Source organism: Cydia pomonella, chromosome 19 (genome assembly GCF_033807575.1).
Source record: "Cydia pomonella isolate Wapato2018A chromosome 19, ilCydPomo1, whole genome shotgun sequence".
Taxonomy (NCBI): domain Eukaryota; kingdom Metazoa; phylum Arthropoda; class Insecta; order Lepidoptera; family Tortricidae; genus Cydia; species Cydia pomonella.
In genome coordinates, this window is record NC_084721.1 from 11,305,728 (window position 1) to 11,328,934 (window position 23,207).

The following is a 23,207-nucleotide window of genomic DNA, read 5'->3' on the forward strand; positions in this document are numbered from 1 at the left end:
CCGCAGCATAATTTTTTATATATATATTAATATCTAGTACCTGGGCGACCGAGCTTTGCTCGGTTATAACTTATAACTATTTATTGTAATATGGTGGTGTATAGGTGATAATCTTAACTACATTTTTTTACTAAATTAAACTTGTCTAAAACAATAAAAATTTAAAAATTATATATAAACTTGAACATATAAAAAAAAACAAAAGTTAGTCACCGGGCGAGATTCGAACCCGTAACACTCGTTTAGCAGTCCGCGTCTTAACCCGCTGGACCAGACGGACAGTGGCCGGCAACACGAAATTAGCGACCATATTCTGCGTCGAAAGAAAAACGCATGAAAACTCGAAAACACGCGTTTTCCCAAACATAAGACTAATCTAGATAGATTGTATACCCCCAAAAACCCCCATATACCAAATTTCAGCGAAATCGTTAGAGCCGTTTCCGAGATCACAGAAATATATATATATACAAGAATTGCTCGTTTAAAGGTATAAGATGAAGGTATAAGAGTGGTGAGGTGAATGACGAGGCAAATAGCGAGAGGTCTAATTTTGTGATCACAAATTCATTGTGAGTAATCAGCAACGTCAACCATACGTAAGCACGGAAGCCACGCAATACCTCGGAGATGAATACTGTATTCACCAAGTATTAATAATTATTGTCCACTAGAGTTGCGCTCAATGAGGATAGGTAAATTGAGTGATTCTGTTGGTTCTTAACAAACATCTCTCGCAACGCATCTTCGCACATCTCTGATGGAAACGCAGCCTTGTCGTGGCTTTAGCATGGACATTACAGCCCATTGGGTTTTCATCAGTGTCATCTTATTTGTTGATATGTGCCATATCCACGTCGGCACCATTTACGTTGAGCTTTAAGCAGGCTTACCTACAGCTTTCAACGTTATCATATGAATCTTTTTAACTCCAGTCTGTCGCTAGCTTACAAATTTATATTATTATCGATACGTTTCATACGTTACAGTCAAAACTCTAATCATTACACACATAAAAAAAAAACGAATGTAATTTCAACAAAACAATGTAATTCTGTAGTTTCTGCATTTGGAACATTTATTGGAATCTGCTAAATATATGAACAATCACATTACAAACAATTAAAATTCTTGAAGAGGCATAGTTCTCTACAGTAGCACTATCATCATCATAATGCAAAAGGTCAAATAGGGAATCTTCTTTTGGTACATCTTCTAACCTGTTGACTTCACGGTTTAGCAGATCTTCGGGGTTTGGAGGATCTAGGAATGCTAGCAACCCATCCATGAGAGCTTGGCAAGTGGGCAGAATCTGATTAGTTGGCAAAGCGAAGCCAAACACTCCCGTGTCTGGTAACATGATGGTTGCCACGTGGCTGAAAGTAGTATTTTTCATATATTAGGTGTAGGTACTTGAACTAATGTACCAGTTATGCAAAGACTCCAAAAATGAGGAAAAATTATTTTGTATAATATTTCTTTGATTGGTGAGAACTTTCCAATTTTTTGGATTATTACCGGAAATTAAAAACATTTTGGGACAAATTTTATACCTATCTAGTTGCACGTTAATTTAGGCAAGTTCAGATAGCTCCTTCTACTTTCACTGAGGATATCATAGTTTCATAGTAAAAACAGGGAAATTGCCAAAGGGCAATTGGTATACTGTTTATCAACATCTAAGAAAAGCAGCAGCAAAAATACCTGTTCCGGTTGGTTAAAATCCAACGCTACAGAGAAAACTAAAATTTTAGCCACTAACTAAAAGGAAGTCTAGTAAGGGCTATTAAATTACTTACGTCACGTTAATTGCTCTTTTTACCCAGTCTGCACTTACACCTGACGCTAAGTATCCTGAAAATATGTACTTATTTGTGATACAAGAGTAGAAAGTAAACAATTTGTGTTTAAATAAATAATGTATTACTTAGTGGCTTACCTTGTGTATCAAAATTAGTACCAACTTTATACTGAATTTGATATTTTGTAAATATTTTTGTAGCCATCGTTTCAGCTAACTTTTTCTAAAAGTAAAAATAATTAATTATTAATCAACATATAGCTGGAAAAAGTCGGTTAGTAAGTCAAGTTTCAAGATAATATAAAAACTAAACGAAAGAAAAAATGTTTACACAATTGAAAATAATCACAAATAATGTACGCATATAAGGATATGATAACTATTAAGGAAAATCTGATATATAATGGCAATACATTAGTAGAAAAAGTAAACAAGTGTACCTAATATAGGAATAAATTTTATAAGCTGTGATATTATAACCAACTATTTAGAAAAAAAGATTGCACTAGTTACGAAAGCAATATGAAGTAATATCAGATATTTTAACTGACCTACTGAATAGTTTAAGGCGTATTCTGGTAAAACCGAAAGAAAAACACTAAAAAGTGGCGAATAATTTCAAAATGGGAGATTCCCGGAATATGAGTGATTTTCGGTATTACCCAGTATCCGATTACCAAAATACACTTGAATTGTTGATAGTTTGTTTATACTTTTCGAAGTATTGAACTTAGGTATAAGTACTATTCTTACCGTACTATTGTAATTATCTTCGTACATCTTAGAAAAGGAGTAAGGGAGAATTATATATTGTCCATAAGCATGAAAAGACAGATAGTATTCCAGGCTAAAACTATTGTCTCTCGCGAGCGTGGCCATAGCTGCTGATTCTGGTTCAGAAAACGGTTCTTTACCGCAGTATTCGTCATTTCTTTTATCTGTGTTGGCTCCTTGTTCTGTTGACAAATATACTTATAATAATAATGGAATCATCAGTGAGCTGTTAATGTCATTCGCGCAGGCATCTCGCTCACACTAATACGTGTTCGGACAAGTTTGAGCATACTGAACGCGCGAATGATAGCTGGGTCGAAGTTCTTTTGGTTGTCCTTTTTTGTACCACTCTGTCACGCTTGTATTTCTGTATTTTATCAAATAAAGAAAGACTTGTGTATTGCATGTATTTTTGCTGTAGATTACATTAACCCTTTACCAGGCCCCGAAGAACCAGCGTGTCTTAATACGTACTTTATATGCTGTTGCAACCGTATTGAACGCCTTGTAAAAAATGTATTTATGAAAGTCGGAGATCTTCCTTTAAACCAGAAATAAAAATGTGGGTTACGGTTATCCCATCGCCTGTCTAAGTAATGAACTGTCATACTAGATTTTGTCTTATTATATTCTTGATCAGGCCAAGGGATATATTCCACCCACATCTTATATCGGTTATAATAGTCAAGGTTTAACTCCAAATCTCCTACGAAACATTATATCAATCACTACTTACTTACGTGAGTTTTTATGACATGACAAGACAATTTACCGGGCCATGGGAAAAATAGCTCCCACACAGTTAAACTCTAATAAGGCCATGGGATAATGTCAACCCACATCCTAATTCTGGTCATACACAATAATGCATGAATATTTAGCAATGTTTACGATTACATTAGCTTTCAACACTCAAAATCTACAATATATCAAAAAATTGTTCGACCTATGTACTTCTGTTTCATAGAAATTATGGAAAGTGTTCGAATTTCTCCGTAGTTTACTGAAATTAGCGTTCAAGTGAATTTAAACGGCTGCCGAAGATATATTACGCAATTTAGAAGCGTGTTCTGAATGAAGATCATAAAATAATATTTCAGGGATTGACAAAATATTTTGTAGGTGGTTTGGAGTTAAAACCTGACTACGGTAACCGATATAAGATGTGGGTGGAATATATCCCTTGGCCTGGTAAAGGGTTAACCATGAGAAAAATTAAAAACTAAATTTCATCTCATACATAAAACTACACTAAATATGATTAAAATATCGGTTTAATGTCTGGTGCAAGTTCTAATTGGCTTGATACTTACTTCCAAATAAAATTCCGAAATTACGGTTTAAGTCGACTCCATAACCACCACGACGATTTTTCTTCCACAATCGATCCTAAAATAGAAATTGTGTATAATTTTTAACTTCTATAAGAAAATGTCTTAATGGTAAACTATAATAGTTTCAGTAGTCTTTTAGTACTAGTAAGTACTGCTATACGTAGTATACGTGTATAGCATAGTACAGTAGTACTACTTATTGTTGCGCTAATCGGACTGAGCAGAACAGTGTCAAAATATATTCAATATCTGTAAATGCAGCTGGAGCTGGAGCTGATAGATTGTTAACCAAGGCATTAAAGGCACTCATTACTGTTAAGCTAGTTAGCCCCAGCCCGGCCGGGTCCGAGACTGAAATGATGCCTTTCACCCGAAAACACTCTACTTTTTGTTTCGAATACGAGGAATGTAAAATACACGTGTACTTATAAAAAACATGACTAATAGCCCCATTCGAAGAATGAGATACGATAACGATCAGTTCTGGTTTTGATAAGTTCTCATTTAGATATCGTTTATAAGTCGTATAATTGACAGAAGCAGCTCGATTCAGGCAACCAATGTCATTTTGACGTTAGAAATATCGTAGATAGATCTTATTGGGATCACAGTGAAATCGAAACAAACGTCAATTTTGACATGTCCTTTAGTTATAGATCTTTTAAAGATCTTTCCAAGATCTTAAACGTGTCTTAATCAGTCTTCGATTTGGGCCGTAAGTATAAACTTACATTCTTAAGGGTAATTTCGATTAACAATTTCGGTAAAAATAGGTATCGTTACGAGTATTTATGGAATGGGGAGTTAAATATCAGAATGGAAAATGTCCAACAGATCTAGGTATTTAAAATCATTTTTACTTGCTTATCGTAAAAAAACGCACTTGAAATGTAAAATGATCCAGTGCCGAAACGTATCCATTTCTGCGCACTTCATATAACAACAATGACCCACTTTCAGAAGATGAGAAATGAAAAATACATACGTGTGTTTGTGAATACACATATCCATCTGGGTTCATGACAGGAACGAAATACCAATCGTACATGGGTGCTACCAGCTTCAATTCTTCGCTGTTGGAATTGTTAGCATTTAGTAATGCGTGTATCATATAGGTCACTACCGCTGGAGATATCCACTCCCTGCCATGGCTTCCTCCTTCTATTATGACCTTCGGTCTGTGTCTGAAGTTAAACAAAACAAGAATACTCGTTGATCTCTACACGCTGAATTAGGATGTTAAGTGGTAAGTGTTTTGAGTTACCGCGACCGAAAAATGAATAGAGGCTTAAACTTATTCAATAGTAAGAGAGTTTATTCTGTAAGTCTTGATTAGGATCTGATTTTGTGATGATTAATTGTAATTGAATAAGATAAATCCATTTTTAGAAATTGCCTTTACGTAAGTAAGGGTTGACTCATCAGGATGAAACCAAAAGAATGTCTTCAGATCTCGTTTAAATAAAATGATGGTATTTATATGAGATCGTAAGACTGTACACCCGTTAGTTGATATCTAACGTAGGTTGGGTTAGTTTGTAATCTAACTACTTACCTTCAGTTTATAATGTAACTAGCCAGATTATAAACTGACGAGTATATATAATTTTACGGTGACATATATATGATAAAAATATTGACAGTGGATACGTATGTTTGTAAATATTCACCTTTTCTTGCAAATTTTAACTTTATTCAACTTTAGTTTCACAGCGAATATATCCCTATTTTCAAAACTCTTTCCTATATGTAACATCTGAAGCTCTCCAGGGTGCGCACCGCTAAGATCTTTCAGCCAGTTGTAAATGTCATCCAGACTATGATAATGATCCCAGTTGAATGAATCCAAATGATGCCTAAAATAGCGTTTAATCGTTTGGTCATCGAATGCACTGGAAAATAAGTTTACAGGAAAATTATACGTTTTTAGTTTGTAGAAATAAGTTAAAGAGTTATTCTAAGAATATTAGCTTTTAGATTGTAAAGAAAAGTTAAAGTTAACACTTTTAACGGTTTATGTCATAAACACAAACATCACTCAAACGCCAAGTCCTCGGGCGCAAGGGAGCTAATGTAAACCCTACTCGAAAGTGTGAAGGTTACTTTGACAGCGTCCGCCATAACACCTATAGTTGTCCTTGGCGCTGTGGGCACGACTAGTAACGACAAGTTTAGGTGATCTTGGTGCTCAAAGGTTAAAAAACATTAAAAATAAAATATTTCGTAAGCAATTATCGCTGCAGTGACGAAAGGTCTTCGAAAAAATCGAAAGATCTAGTATTAAACCATACACACACACAGCTGAAAAACCTTACAGGAACCTTTTAAATTTAGGTTACCTTTGCACATCTTCCATAATAGTTCTAAAGCGAATCTTCGTGTTATATGTATCTATCATAAGTTCACCATAATTATAAGGGCTAATGGTGAATTCAACAGGCCCCATGACCTTGCCAGGTCTCCTCCAATAGGTAACATTGTAGAGCTTCACCATGTCATTAAAGAATTTCAACTCGCGGTCATTTCGAGGCATACCATGGAGCAGAGCATAATTCCTGTATGTTAATCCATGACACACAGATGCAATTGCTAAAATTGTGGTTATGTAATACATCTTTACCCTGGAAACGGCATTTCTACGTACTTGGTCATTACATCTGTAAACTTACTACAAAAAGATTGGAACTGTTGACATACAATTTTTTGAAAGAACCTAATTACCACAGAGTAAATGATTTAAACTTATGTCAAATGCAAAGATAATAATATAAAGTAGCAAAAGGTGATTACATACAAGTCAATATTTCTCTTTGGAAAGTGGAGAAAGTTCCATTTACGCGTTTTCACAAAAAGATTGTAAAAATGTAGGATGGTAAAGAGGTCGGCAATATGATGTATCAATAGAATTTTAACCTTAGACTTCAGAACCAAGTTTCTAATTTGTACTTTCGCGAAAAGTGCAAGTCTTTAGAACCTTAAAGTTTCTAAGACAATCGCTTTTTAAAAAAAAGAAGGCCAGGGAATATAGAAGGAGAATTAAAGTTACAGTTAGATCAATCTAAGTTGGCAGCGATTTTGGTAGCCCGTTCTTTAAACGCCATAATTTCATAGAAGTTTAACGTTTAAAATGTACTTGTATAATGCACAGCCAGGACTATCAAAATCGCTGCCAACTTAGCTTGGTCTAAATCTACTTATGATAACTAGAAAGTATTTTTTTATAGTTTGGATATTTTATTCGTTGCCAGCATACGTACTTACATCTTGATTTGCGCTGTAGGGCTAAGATGGTCGGCTCTTTATCATTTGTCACCATACCTGTCCCGTTCTAATAAGTATGTAAGTGCGAAAGTGACGGGCATAGTGACAAGTGATAAAAATGGAATTGATGGATTGAATAAAAATTGACAGTTTTATCGAATAGCCTTCTTGTAAGTACCTATGTAAAATAAGTTAACTTACATAGCACTGCAGTAGTGAAGTGTAAAGAATGAATTAATGTAACATGTATGTTTATAATTAAACAACAAAAAAAATTATATACAGAAAAGCCAGATAAGAAAAACATTTATCGAAATGACCAATCCATTCAAAGTAGTCATAGCCTGGCCGTCGAGTTGGTCTTCGTACTCTTCGCAGTCGTCATCTTGTCCTGATAGCTTGGTTCGCTGCCGTGGTTTGAGGAGCTCCATCAGTCCATCCATGGTTTCCAGGCATGTGTGTTTGATCTGGTTGGCCGGCAAGGCAAAGCCGTATTTTCCAGAGTCGCGAAGCTCGAATACGTTCACGTACCTATAAATATTTCTTCAGTTAAGTGATTAAAAGTAAAAAAAAAAAAACATTTTGAATGCCCTATCCAAATGGTCGCAAATATAAATCGTATATGAAACCATACAGGATGATTTCGGGGTCGTGGAGCAAGAGAACAAGACATCACACAAAATTCAAAGATGAGTCTAATGATGTCGCTCATTATTTATTACAAGTATCACCAATAATTATGATTATTTTTCAGATGACAAGTAGAAAAAAACATGTTTGCGTACAGTTTGGTCACCCTACTCAATGTGACGTCTTGTCGCTTTCCATACAGCGTATGTCAAAAGTCATAGGGTGAACATGATTACTTCATATAAGATTAATTTTACTTGAAAAATAATAAAAATTAAACTAATTATCTTTCAATCAAATACTACCGTATGATAATGTAAATCATTTATAGATTCAGAAAAAGTGGTTCTGGATCACGACCCAGAAGTCACCCTGTATAGGTAGCATAGTCGTGTAGTCAGCATGAAAAGTAACGGATCAGACTACACGTCAAAAGTGTCTACTATTTACTAAAATAAAAAAATTATAAAAAATAAATTATCATTTAATTGCTTAAAATTATAAATAAAAAGTACAAAAATCGCGCGCGAAATGCTAATGAGCGAAACTATGTAGGTAGAGCGAAATTCAATGCCATTGGTCGAAACGTCACGTGACATCACAGTTCAGACAGATTTGTTGGTTTGTTCTACGTAGCACTGATTTTGAAAGAAATCTGCTATAAGAATGTATTTTAGTCGCGTTTTATCTATTTACTTTTAATATTTACTTTTAATATAACTTTATTTTACATAAAAAAGCACGTTACATAAATAACACAGTACACAAGAGTTTGTACAAACATGACAGTATGGGGTGGTCAAACTTTCGACAATAGTACATTGTGCAACGAAGGGGGTACTTCTGTAATAATGAAATTCTGGATACGAGTGTGGTAATTCCCGACACCCGCAGGCTGGAGGGAATTAAATACCCAAGTATGCAATATTCTTACCCCCGGAGTTATACACAAAGATTTCATCACACTTGTGAAGAAAAAACGAATAAAAAAAAAAATATAGTCCCCTCATCTTTTACTTATTATATTATGCCTATTATGGGCCCTAATGTAGCTGGCCAGGCCATACTTGCTTTAAATACTCTTTTGCAGATTTTACATTACAATTTACAATAGAGTTAGCCAGATGCGTTGCACGTATAATGCAGTGGCTTACGTGAGCGAATAACTCGCGAATGCGACGCGGCGCGGCGCGGCGCGGCCGCCCAACAGCATTTGCGTTCACAACGAGATCGCCCACGTAGGACACATCCATAGGTATCAAAGGATTGATTTCACCCGCGCCGCTTCGTGTTCGCGCGTTATTCGCTCACGTAAGCCGCTACTTAAGCGTAAGAGGGCTTCGGTCTCACTTTACGTGGGTGGCGTTTGGCATCTAAGTTATTGAGGTGGTTTCCCTCTAATAAAATAAGATGTAAGAAGAAGACAACAGCTATATAAATTGATTGTAAACTCACGGAATTTTAAATGATTTCTTTGCCCAACATACGCTGGAACCAGATGCCATGTATCCTAAAACATAACAAAACTTTGAATTACATTATTATGTTACATCTCGTCAATACTTTGAAAAAAAGAGTCGTATCTGTTTTTTTTTTTTCATTTTTAGGGTTCCGTAGTGAACTAATCCTTGTGGTTTCACTATGTCCGTCTGCCTACTCGTCTGCGTCTTCGCTCCGTTTTGTACTTGTCATATTTAATGCGTAAATAAAGAATATAGTACCTGGGCGACCGAGCTTTGCTCGGTTATAACTAATTATTGTGATATGGTGGTGTATTATAGGTGATAATCTACATAAACTTAAAAAGTAAAATGTGAACTGACAGTTATTATTATTTACAATCGATTTCTGTGTAGATCAGGTGTTTGATTTCAGTGATCCTAAAAACTGATATGATCACATGAAGGCTTTCCTTTCCTTTTTTTTATGTCTCAATAAAATAAAAACTCGAAAGCATAAATCTTATTCACGTAATCAGTAAAGGTAAATGCTAGGCATATTTATGAGAAATATATATTTACAGTACATATGGGGCTACTTTATAGCACTAGTGCGAGAAGTAGCATATTACGTTACTGGGTCGAACATTTAAAGGGCCATATGTACTGTAAAACGTTGTACGATACATGTGCGAATAGGTAATTCGCAACTCGTGTCGATTTGAAACACTCCCTTCGGTCGTGTTTTAAGTTTTAATTTATCGCCACTCGTTTCGAATTTCCTATTTTTCGCACTTGTATCGTAATGTACTATTTTATCTCAAACATTAAATACATTTCTTTACTAAATTAAACTTGTCTAAAACAATAAAAATTTAAAAATATATATATATAAACTTGAACATATAAAAAAAAAACAAAAGTTAGTCACCGGGCGAGATTCGAACCCGTAGCACTCGTTTCTAGCCGTCCGCGTCTTAACCCGCTGGACCAAACAGACAGTGGCCGGCGACACGAAATTAGCGACCATATTCTGCGTCGAACGAAAAATGCATGAAAACTCGAAAACACGCGTTTTCCCAAACATAAGACTAATCTAGATCGATTGTATACCCCCAAAAACCCCCATATACCAAATTTCAGCGAAATCGTTAGAGCCGTTTCCGAGATCACAGAAATATATATATATATATACAAGAATTGCTCGTTTAAAGGTATAAGATTTTATATGGCAAAGACACATAAATCAACTATTGCAACAAATGGTAAAATAAAAACTACAAAAAGGATACCTACATCCCCTTCATGTAGTTTTTTTATTAACCCTATGGTGTGGTGTGTCGTTATACAGGTTTTTTTAAAATGAATAAGGATCTCAATCAATCATATATTTTATGTGATATGATAAAGATAACCATGAACGTATGCGATTGTGACATGATAAAGTGAATATTTTCGGAAGAAATCCCTCCGAAAGAAAATCCCCACTAGGCAAGACTGGTAGTCAAATACATTCTTCTTCTTCAACCTAGCGTTTTCCCGGCCTAGCGCCAGGTTCCGCTTTCCTACAAGTTGAAAATGAAAAATGAAAAAAGTTTATTACAATTTGAAAATAATTGGATCTGAGTTCTCCTTGTAAGTATTTGTATACCTATATCAGGAGAACCGGCTCATTCTTAATGTAGGTACATAATATTCATATAACTTAAACTAAGGTTAACCCTTTTCCAGGCATAGGACGATTTATCGACCACATACGCGCCATTAGAATTTCAACTTTAGCATTCCGATTTAAGGTTCAAATTAGATTACACTTTCAGGAAATGTTACTTGTCTTCAAATGAATCATCAAAGCTGGATTAATTGGAATATATTTGGATTTTTTGGGAAAACCTTGTAGATTGGTGCGGCCTGGAAAAGGGTTAAGTATAATTAGTATAATTAAAACATTGTGATCACTTAATGGGGCGGCGAATCTGATTGGCCCGGGGCGCCAAATATTTAAATACGCCTCTGTTTCCGAGCATATGGGAACTACTCTGAAAAAGTTTAAAGGTCTTAGCACATTGTTACAACGCAACAGCCACTCGACTCAAAATTAAATATTGAAATTAAAGCCTTATCTTGTATGTCCTATAGTACAATGTTTAAAATTTAGAACTATCGGGTGGTCTACGCGTCGTCCACTCGTCGTCCACTAAGGTGAACCAAAAGTGAGTTGAGTTGGTGTGGAATTGGCATAGTGTGCGAAGACCTTAAATCACTGTGACAGAAGTGGTCGAAGGCAGACTGTCGATTCGTCAAGCATCTGAATACCATGGTATTGTTTGTAAAGTTTGATAGCTTTTTATTGTTCAATTAAGCTTCTAAACATAAATAACTAAAATATGAGACTGTTTTGAAATAAAGTTGATTTATATTTAAATATCCTTTTTTTTCTTTGTCAAAGTAGGGTATCACAGTAACCCCAAGTTCAGTTTAAAGTTGATCACCACTTGTATATTTTGTTTCAGGAGATACATTAAAAATAAAAAATATATATTATTAGTGAAATCGATACAGTAACAAGAACCGATATTGTCATTTTTTTATTTTAGATTCCATATTCGGGGAGATAACTAACGTAATAATTTTGAAATTGATCAAAGTAACCCCAATCCACGGTACTACTGTTTAGATTGTAGGATGACCATACTTACAAAATAAAACAATGTTTAAATGATAATCGATTTTAATAAGAAAATGATAACAGATTTCTACCAACGATATTCCTTGCCAATGAAGAATTATCATAGTTAATATATACTAAATAAAAAAATCTTGTTATGTCAGGCAGCGTCACGAGTGTTTAAAATAGGAACTAAAAACTGTCAAAGAGGCGGCTAATGACTCGCTGTATTACATTACGGCTAGCCGTGTTGAAGAACGTTTGCCGCCGAATACATTCCGGCAGATTTTCATTCAGACGCATTCAATTCGACGGCAAGCCATAAATAATTTATACGATCCGACTGCGACTTAGCGACAGTAAAGAGAATTGATTGTAATAGAGAGGTAAATACTAAGAAAAAAATGTGCCCCTTAGTTTGACATTCCAAACAGATGATGCTCTACTGCGCCATATGTTTTGCGGTCACTGGATCGAACGTCAACGGGTAGTGCCGATATACATATAATTCAACAAAATGTAGACGCAAACAATGTAATACATACATCATACATACTATATATTAATATAATAAATACATACATATATTATACAATCATAAATAAAGACAAGTTAAGGCAGCGAAAGCTAATGTGTTTTCAAAAGATTTTTGAAAATGGGAAGGGATTTGTCCCTCGGACAACAGGACCGATTAACAACAAATAATAATTGATCCGCCCTGATTCACTTCCAGTGTGGAAAAAGCTGTTTGTAAATTACCTAGAGTATCAAATGCTGTCCCTACAGTGTATTTTGCCCCGTATCTCTTCTTTATACGTGCCGCTGTATTTTCTCCTATTTTTTTCTGAAAAATAATAAAAAATTACAAAAGTAATGTTACTATGATTTTTAATTTGTTTGTACTTAAATAAAAGGCTTACCATTTCATTAAAATTTTCAAGGTGTTTCTTAGTATAGGCGTACGGTAGGATAAAAAGTTGCCCATATGCATGGAATGATATATAATGGCTAATTAGCAAATTCTTGCTGATGGATTGCATAAATTTTCTCATATGTTGGGTTTCTGGTTCAGAGAATGCTTTAGGTCCGCAATAGATATCATCTTTTTTATCCGTTAATGTAACTCCAACAGCTTATAAAAATAGAATCAAGTAATTTATTAGACTCCACTACAGAGTAAATACCTAAAAACCTAAATAAATACCAAACAAATACCTAAGTACATATCTAAGAACAAGTAGTAAATCAGTCGAGAGTTGTCTCAAGACAATTGGGCTAGACATTTTGTCATTTATCTCTATTCGGGGGTAAAAATTTAAGTATTAAATAAAATACAGTACATACGTATTAAATACGTATAATTAAGATCTTACTTCCAAAAGCGACATCAAAGTTTCGGTTTAGATCAACCCCATAACCGCCACGGCGATTTTTTCTCCACATCCGATCCTATATTATATCATAAAGGAAGATAATAAATTGTGTTAAGGTTATTCAGTAGACATTCGATTCATCTTGTTAAGTGTCGTAGAAACTAGAAACGAGGCCATGTAAATCCTGAATACGCTTACCGTTGTGTGCGAATATTCGTAGCCATCTATATTAAATAAAGGAATGATAAACCACTCGTAGTTATAAGCAATTATTTGCAGTTCTTTATTCCTCAAGCCTTTACGCGCTTGAATCAACTCATTGATGATATACGTGACTACGGCTGGCGATATCCACTCCCGCGCATGTATGCCGCCTTCAATCACAACTTTGGACCTGAGAAAGCATATGTAGCAAAGGATCAGCTTTTGATCATAAAATTGAAAGGCATAAAAATACGGCTTTCTCTGAACAAAGGTTTCCTATTTGGCTGAAAGAATCTTTGTGTTCCTAGGATGCATAGTAGGTACCTTTAAGTACCAACGACTTAATTTTGTATACTTTCTGTTACAATTTATTAAAAAAAGGAAATTAACATTTTTGGCGGTGTATCAACTTCTTTGTGTCGTTATTCTGTTTCGTTATCCAAGGGAAAATAGTGATAGTTCGTTAGAACAAATGTGGTAGTTATAAAAAGTTGTCCAGGGGAACTTAACTATGGCAACAAGCGACACTAAAATCTTGATACACCCATTTAATTTGCTTCAAACCTTCGTTTAGATCCTTTGAAGATGATCTTCATACACACAATATCACTGCCTTCTAACGATTTCCCGATGCTGAACAAGCTGATTTCTTTTGGATACAGTGATTTTATGTCTTTCATCCAGTTGACTATATCCTTTGCGCGATAATAGCTATTCCAGTTAAATGATTTGGTATTGCGTCTGCTGTACGTGTTCACAGTTTGATTGTCGAACGCGCTGGGAAATAAATCGCAATATAATAATATTAATAATTAAACATGATTTTTTTTTAACCGTTATATCCCACAGTTCTAATACTAGAAAAATATTGTTAACCCTTTTCTAGGCAATAAGATACATAATTTTGTAGTTTTCTTGTTCTATCAGGCGCAACAAAGGCGCATATTTTTTTATATTTTAAGAAAAGAGTTTCCTTTGCTTTTACTATTATATAACGAAACAAATTTAAATTTATTTTAACAGTAGGGGAGCCCAAGAGGTCCGTCGGTTGTTGGGGGTTAGTAGGCAGTTGAAAATTGTAAAGTAGATTGTGGATTTGGTTAGTTTGGTGCTCGTTGATGCTAGAATTGTGCGAATACTTAATTTGATATTTATTTGTATCCATTTACTTAATCTGACAGGTAATGGTTTTCGAACTTGTAACCAAATTGTAAAATTTCCACCTGGAAAACTTATGAAAATTTCTCATAGTATAGGAATCAAAAAATTTCGCTATTACAATCAAACTTTTAGCTCCTGTGAAATTTTCCTGAAATATCCGAGATCTTTTCTTACTTTTTGTAAACTTTCCGCAATTTGCACATCAGCACCCCTAGTGTAAATAAATTCGATTTCGAAACGTGACGTACGCGTTTGCGTTTAGTCTCATTTTGTATTGGATTTAGAAAGAGCGCGCCAAGCGGGACGTTTTGGAAACTCAAAATCCTATACAAAATGAGACTTAACGCAAACGCGTTCGTCACGTTATGATGTCGATCAAATTTACACTAGGTGTACTGTACCGGCACGTATTCTAACATTAGTAAAACACGTTACATCAAAAATAGAATTGGATAATTGACTTCCAAGCATTAAGGTGTATTCCGGCAATTCTGATTCATTCAGATTGACGGGTGATTTAAAAAATGAACCCTAAATAGTGGAAATATTGTACCGATTAACTCGACATTGCAAACTATTTGGTTTTTCTTAAATATATTACAATTTTTAAAGTAAAATTTAAAGACCATTACATATGACACTGCAAGCGACATGCGAGGCGGGTTCTCTGTTCGTTGGCGCATTTCGCAACAAAGCGGATAAACGACAATCGGCCTCAAGCAAGCGTAGCAAGTAGCTCGCACTTGCTATAAATGCGTTAAGAACTCAATAATCAAAAACACTCACCTCTGTATATCACTATGTAGCGTTAGTAAGGAAATGTTACTATTCTTGGCTGCAGATTTAACAATTTCAGCATGATCAGGACTTATTATGAAATCAACAGGCTTGTTGACCAAACCTGGAGGCTGCCACACATTTACATCGTAGTTTTTCGTTACGTTTTTGAAAAAATCTAAATGTTCCTCGCTAGCAGGCATACCTCGCAACAGCATAAACCCATCGTATCTTTTACTTTCACATAAAGTGACTGCAAGAAGTGTAATAAAAAAATTAACAATCATTATTACTTAGTTTAAAAAAATATTACATGTATGTCATTATCAGATCGCGCGTCATAAAACCGTAGCTCAGTAGATTAAGGATTATTTTTAAAAATGTACACAACAAACTTGGGTAAATTCGAACTGACAACTCTTGTGTGATTTCGACTCTAAATAGCGAGAATTATTGATTAAAATAAAGAAAAAAGTGTCCCTAGTTTTCGTAGAGATTTTGGGTGTCAGTTTTTTGAAACTTAGAGGGCAAAGATGGCGTACACCAAAGATCTGCTCTTAGCCCGCTATTGTTCAACATTGTCATGGACTACCTCACCAACTATTATTTCCAATCAAAGCTTTACATCTAAATCCAATTTATCCAGAAAAAAAATATCTATTAGATTGTACTGTCCTGGTTAAAACTGACTGTTTCGGTAAAAGCCCTTTGTACAGTAGCGGCAAATAATCTATCATATTTTTTCAGGTTCATTTGTATAATTAATTTGGCAATTTCTCAAAAACGGCTTTGGCGATTTCGCTGAAATTTACAATATAGGGACGTATGAAAACGACAATTGAATCTAACTGAGTACATTTTTAAAATACATAGTTTGCCCGAGTTTTTGCGGTGGCCCCGTGGATATAAAATTGTAATGATTCAATTTAATTTTCAAACCTAACGAGGGCGAAACATCGATCCATCTAGGTTTTATTATTGGTAAGATTCGCTTTTGAGTATTTTCAAATAAGAAATTCAATATTTTTAACATTCTAATGATAACATAAAATTGATGTGTGAAATCCCCAATCCGCGTTGTGCTAACGTACCTGCCTGTTGCCACATGCAGTGGGACGTAAGTGTATTTATATGGTCGGGACCATGATATAATTATTATCTTTATGACATAAAGTCTAATTTCACGAAGTTTTGAATGAATGCCTGCAAAAAATAGCAATATGATATATTTTTGCCGCTACTGTATGTACTTGTAAAATAAGTTACCTTCCAAAATTCGATAAAGTTTGAACATACGTGAATAAAATTAATGTAATCGTGCATGTTTAATTGTTTATAATTTTATTACAATATTTTAATTTAAAAACCGAAAAGCCAGAAAAAAAAAACATTTATCGAAAAGACTAATCCATTCAAAGTAGTAATAGCCTGGCCATTGGGTTGGTCATCGTAGTCGGTATCTTGTCCTGATAACTTGGTTCGCTGCCGTGGTTTAAGGACCTCCATCAGTCCATCCATGGTTTCCAGGCATGTATGTTTGATCTGGTTAGCCGGCAAGGCAAAGCCGTGTTTGCCAGTGTCACGAAGCTCAAATACGTTCACGAACCTAAAAATATTTCTTCAGCTAAGCAACTAAAAGTTATAAAAGGAGCAAACTTTATGAATGCCGTAACCAAATAGTTAAGCAAACATAAACCTTACATAAAAGCCTATAGATTACTTTGACAGCGACCATTTTATAAGCGTTTTTGGCACCGCTGTTTATGCGCATGGGAACCAAAGAATTCTACGTAGAGGTCATATAAAAATTAAGAATGAATTTATAAGGACTACCGATCAATTACAGGAAAAATCCAACAGCTATATAATTTTGTTGTTAACTCACGGAATATTAAATGTCTTCTTGGCCCAGCATGCACTTACACCAGCTGCCATATAACCTAAAATATAACAAAACAAGATATCATACCTCACACTAATTAAAAAAACTACGAATAATACCTATACTCTTAAAAGGAAAAAGGACAGCCGTTTCTCCAAACAAACGTAGTCCCTATTTTCTTCCTGGATATTGAAATTTTGGAAAATATTTGTACATAAAATTTGAATTAAGAGCGAAAATTTTTCATTTATTGCCATGGTTACGACCCCCGGGACAGCTATTAAAACTCTGATTTCATGTAGCATGTTAGTAGAAATGTAATATAATATCTTTTCTGGAAAATTAAACCACCATTGTCCCCTGGACAACAATATCGTATACAAGGAATATTTGATCCAACCTGTAATACTTCGGGTGTGGAAAAAGCTGTATGTGTAACTTACCTACGGTGTCAAATGCTGTCCCTACAGTGTATTCCGTCCCATATCTCTTCTTTATTTCTGCTGCTGCTCTGTCTCCTATATTTTTCTAAAGATGAAAAAAAAATACATCAATAAAATTACAATAGCAAAGTTACTTTGTTTTTAATTTGTATGCAGTTACATGGCTTACCATTTCATTAAAATTTTCAAGGTGTTTCTTAGTATACGCGTACGGTATGATGAAGAGCTGCCCATATGCATGGAATGATATGTAATGGCTAATTGGCAAATGCTTGCTGGTGGATTGCATAAATCTTCTTATATGTTGGGTTTCTGGTTCAGAGAATGCTTTAGGGCCGCAATATTCTTCTGAATCTTTATCGGTTAATGTAACTCCAACGGCTAAAAATAGAATTAAGTAATGTATAAGACTCCTTGATAGAATCAAGAATTATTATTAAATAATAATAAATGAATAAATATTATAGGACATTCTTACACAAATTGACTAAGTCCCGCGGTAAGCTCAATAAGGCTTGTGTTGTGGGTACTTAGACAACGATATATTTAATGTATACATATTTATAAAAACTTAAATACATAGAAATCATCCATGACTTAGGAACAAATATCCATGCTCATCACACGAATAAATGCCCTTACCAGGATTTGAACCCGGGACCGTCGGCTTCATAGGCAGTCACTACCCACTAGGCCAGACAGGTCCTAATTAATAAATATATAAATACAACACAAACAAATACACACATATAATAAATCAGTAATACAAGTAATAATAATACAAATATTAAATCAGTGGTTGAGAAGTGGGCTCTTGGAAGATTTGACAAGCGGAGTCGCCATTAAGAGCTTCGTCGAAAACCTCAGCCAATGGTCATACTCGTATGTATTGTATGGACTGACGTTTATCTGACATTGCTGGCAGACTGCTATGGCTACTCGTACTTAACGTACAAATAGCCATACATTTGACGTGCCTATCCTCCGCAAAAATCGGCAGACTATTTTGTACAGAAAATTACAGACAAGGCGTTGTTAAAACCTTATAGTGTGAGCTGGACATTTCTCGTTTGACTGTATTTCTGGTAAATTTTACAATATTTTCAGTCAAAAAATAATAATTTAATACGATTTATTAAGATCTTACTTCCAAAAGCCGCATCAAAGTTTCGGTTCAGATCGACACCATGACCGCCACGCAGAGATGGGCATTTCGTACTTGATTCCTGATTCCATGATTACTCGAAATTGCTTTTGGAATCTGATTACCGATTCCCAGATTACTTTGTAATCTGACTAGGTGATTACTAAGTACAATTACGTTTGAGGAATCAGGAATCATCTGTTGGAATATTACAATTACTAGTAATTGGGAATCAGTGTCGATTCCTTATTACAGGAATGGATTACTTGATTCCTTTCAGATTACTTCAAAATATACTTTGTTATAAATACAGCTATATGTCTGAGTACCGACGTAAAAGTACATTTCGATTTACTATAAAGATGCATCTTATTTGTATCCGGTGTGCAGATTTCAAAAATGATGACCCAACATGGCGGCCATGCACTATGTCTAGTACTAGTAGGTTTTAGGGAGTGCAGATTTCGAAAATTATGCCCATTTGAAAATTTTCGAAATCTGCACTCCCTAAAACCTATAAAACGATATCCATGACGATTTTTATCACGTAGTGCACGGCCGCCATCTTGGATTCCAAAATAATCATTATTTTACAGTAATTATACAGTTTCACACATAAAATGTATTTGTCTTCTGGGATAAGAACGAAGGAAATTATTTTGACATTAAGTAATTTAATTTAGTCTGGATAATATTACGTAATCAGATTACTCGAGTAATTGATTACCTACCGAGGAATCACGATTACACTTGTAGTTAGATATATTCAATTCCGAAGGAATCAATTACGCATGTAATCGGTGGGATTGATTACAGTAATTTAAATTACCAGAGGAATCGATTACTAAGGAATCATAATTACTGTAATGTAATGTGTAATTTAAATCCAAAAGTAATTGATTACGCCCAACTCTGCCGCCACGGCGATTTTTCCTCCACATCCGATCCTGTATTAAGGGAAGATGATATATAAATGATATTAAGCGCGATGGAAGGAGTTACATTTTCTGCTGCCGATTATGACTGTAATTCATACTGTTCATGATTTAGTCAAAATATTCAAATGCAAAAAAAAAACAACATTCTTTTCACATATTTAGATTGATTCTGTAGCATAAATAAGATACTCAGTGTGACCTAGATATTAAAATTTATTTTGTAAGGGCTCCTCTACACGATAGCCCAGCGTAGGCCAGTCTAAGAGATGCAGCTATGCGGTGGAATGAGATAGCAATATCACTCCATCTGACGCATCAATGCGTCCTTTGGACTGGCGCCGCGCCATAAGCCATCCGACACCACTACCCTCTCTACACGCTAGCCCAGCTTAGTGGGCCACTATGATACTATGACAATGTAAAACTTGAACATGCTTACCGTTGTGTGTGAATATTCGTAGCCATCTATATTAAATATTGGAATGACGAACCACTCGTAGTTATAAGCGATGTCTTGCAGTTGTTTATCCCTCAAACCGTTACGGGCATGGATCAGCTCATTGATGATATACGTGACCATGGCTGTCCCTATCCACTCCCGCGCATGTATACCGCCTTCAATCACAACTTTTGACCTGAGAAAGTAGTATATAGTCTAAGAAATAAATGCTGAAAAGTGCAAAAGACACAAAAAGCAACATCAGAATCAGAGAGTGCACTATTATTTTCATTAAACAAGGTGTTTTATTAATGACCTGCAATGTTTTACGATGTGAATATATAGGGTCATAGTTAGCAACTTTTACTATGGGACCAACCCTGAAATTGCGAAAAAAACATTGAATCTCCCATAGAAAATGTCAGACCAGTCAAAAATAGTCAAAATGTATGAAACGTTGTGACATAGCCATGTCACCAGCGCGCCATGTCACCGCAGCGACGCGCCCTGAACGGAATCCGGCCACACCGCGGCGCGGGGCGCGACGGAGGGGAACACCGACCGCACCTATATAACCGCGTGCAGCGCGCATTCGATCCTTTTCCCGTCCCCGCCGCTTCACGGCAACACTCCTCTCCTTTAGTCGCGGCCGGGGTGAGTTCGTGCGCCTAGGCCAGGCTATCCTCCCCCCACAGGCTGGAGCGGCCACCGCCCGCCAGTGGTAACCCGTCACCAGCTTGGAGCGGACACCGCCCGCCAGTGACTTCCTTCCCTTTCCGTATGTAGGCCCGGAGCGGACACCGCCGGCCGACGTACTCCCTGCCCATCGTCACCAGCTTGGAGCGGTCACCGCCCGCCAGTGACTCCCTGACCTTCCCATAAACTCGATCCGTCAACCTAGCCCGGTTCTAGGTCCGCGCCGCGCGATCTAGGCAATCCGCGTCTCTAGCCGCTATTGAATAATCCCGACCGGCGGGCATATTTAGTTATAAGTTCTAGGATAAGTGTTTGCAATAAACGGCATAAAGCCCCGTCTATAATACCTTTCTTTGAGAGTTTGTATTCAACCCCTTTCTCCCAAATCTGAGACTAGCTCGGTGAACCTCCCCAGCCCTTAAGGCCAGGAGGATATGTGACTCCTGCTCAAGCAGCACATCACAACGTCAACATTTTTTTTTTCGATTTTGGGGTTGGTCCCTTAGTAAAAGTTGCTCAGTATGACCTATATATTCACACCGTAAAAACTTGCAGGTCAATGAAAAATTACCTATAGATTTAACATAAAGAATACAAACAAAGCAAAGCAAAGGCATGATACGAAGGAACATTAAAATAGTTCAAAAACTTTATTATTTCTTAGTTCAAAAACCTTATTTAAAAAAAGGACATTTGGTAAGTAGGTATGTTTTTGGGTGGATCAACTTGTATGCGTGGTTACTATTTTCCGTTGTCGGAGGGGCAATAGAGGTAATAAATGTGGTAAACATGCTTAGCAGATGGCCGATTATGGATCTACTACAGAAACGATTGTTTGGTAAATTTAAATAAGTAGGTAGCACAATTGGGGTTAAGAGTTACCTAGGGAACTTAACCAAGTCAACAAGTATCACTAGAAACTTGATTCACCCCATTTAATCTCTTTCAAACCTTCGTTTGGATCCTTTGAAGATCATCTTCATGCACATAATATCCCTGCCTTCGAGTGATTTCCCGATACTAAACAAGCTGATTTCTTCTGGGTACTGTGTTTTTAGGTCCATCATCCAGTTGACTATATCATGTGCGCGATAATAGCTCTCCCAGTTAAATGATTTGGTGTTGCGCCTACTGTACGTGTTCACAGTTTGATTGTCGAGCGCGCTGTGAAATAAATAGCAATAAAGTAAAAAAAAAATATTTTTAATATGCAAGTTATTGTACATAACATAAATCTTTATTAAATTATTATAAAATATTAAATGCTAAAGCTACATGAATATAATAATAAGACATATCGTTGAGATTTACGACGCTCAGAAGAATCATTTCTTTATCATTATTGGCTGCCGTTTTTCTTGATAAAAATAGTGGCGTTTCACTGTGTTTATTAGAATAATTGACAAATATATTAATAATGAAATGGAATAATGACCTTAGAAGCATTAAAGTGTATTGCCTTAATTCCGAATCTTGAAATTGACGGGTGATTTCGATTCGATTTCGAAAATAGACTTTAATATGATGGAATTATAGATGCTTAACGGATGAACTCGATGTTCCGAATAATTGGATTTCCCCAAATATCTCACAATTTATAAGTCCATTTTAAAGAGCATTAAATATCTACTGCTAACGACCCGCTAGGCGTATTCTCTGTTCGCTGGCGCTTTTCGCTACAAAGTGGAAAACCTCAATCGGCTAAAAGCGTAAGAACTCAATAACCAAAAATACTCACCTCTGTATGTCACTATGTAGTGTTTGCAACGAAATATTCCGATTCCTGGCTGCGGACTTCACAATTTCGGCATGGTCAGGACTTATGATGAAATCAACGGCCCTGTTGACCAAACCTGGAGGCTGCCACACGTTCACATCATAGCTCTTCGTTACGTTTTTGAAAAATTCTAAATGTTCCTCGCTAGCAGGCATTCCCCGCAACAGCATGAATCCATCGTACCTTTTACTTTCACACAAACTCAGTGCAAAAAGCGTAATAATTAAATTAAAAATCATTGTTAGGTTTAAAAAATATTACATCAGTGTTATTGTCAAAAGACCGTACATCATAAAACCGTGGCTCAATAGATTAAGACTTATGTTTGAATGTTTATAACACAAAATTAATCTTCATTTCAACCAGTATTTTCTAATTACTGTAGGTTAGGTATAAGAGAATAAACATAACATACGAGTATCTGGGTACAGTTCGCACATGTCATGAGCTTCCGAGGAAGCCTGCC

General features: G+C 35.8%; 2 protein-coding genes across 2 annotated transcripts; both read right to left on the bottom strand.

Annotated features, from left to right (window-relative positions):
- Positions 1 to 1,034: 1,034 nt before the first annotated feature.
- Positions 1,035 to 7,311, bottom strand: LOC133528702 (zinc carboxypeptidase-like). Its single transcript, XM_061866173.1, has 8 exons — positions 6,249 to 7,311; positions 5,580 to 5,801; positions 4,895 to 5,093; positions 3,889 to 3,964; positions 2,555 to 2,757; positions 1,940 to 2,024; positions 1,800 to 1,854; positions 1,035 to 1,376 (listed from the first exon to the last, which is right to left on the bottom strand). Exons 1-8 carry the CDS (start codon positions 6,521 to 6,523, stop codon positions 1,079 to 1,081), a joined length of 1,413 nt encoding a protein of 470 aa, XP_061722157.1. The 5' UTR covers positions 6,524 to 7,311; the 3' UTR covers positions 1,035 to 1,078.
- Positions 7,312 to 7,404: 93 nt separating this feature from the next.
- On the bottom strand, positions 7,405 to 23,050 carry LOC133528500 (uncharacterized). The gene is made up of 17 exons (XM_061865888.1): positions 22,703 to 23,050; positions 21,916 to 22,128; positions 20,269 to 20,464; positions 19,807 to 19,838; positions 18,895 to 18,938; positions 17,917 to 18,128; positions 17,748 to 17,832; positions 17,308 to 17,362; positions 16,785 to 17,028; positions 15,432 to 15,709; positions 14,049 to 14,261; positions 13,479 to 13,674; positions 13,281 to 13,356; positions 12,828 to 13,039; positions 12,667 to 12,751; positions 9,256 to 9,310; positions 7,405 to 7,701 (listed from the first exon to the last, which is right to left on the bottom strand). Exons 1-17 carry the CDS (start codon positions 22,978 to 22,980, stop codon positions 7,446 to 7,448), a joined length of 2,730 nt encoding a protein of 909 aa, XP_061721872.1. The 5' UTR covers positions 22,981 to 23,050; the 3' UTR covers positions 7,405 to 7,445.
- Positions 23,051 to 23,207: the final 157 nt, after the last annotated feature.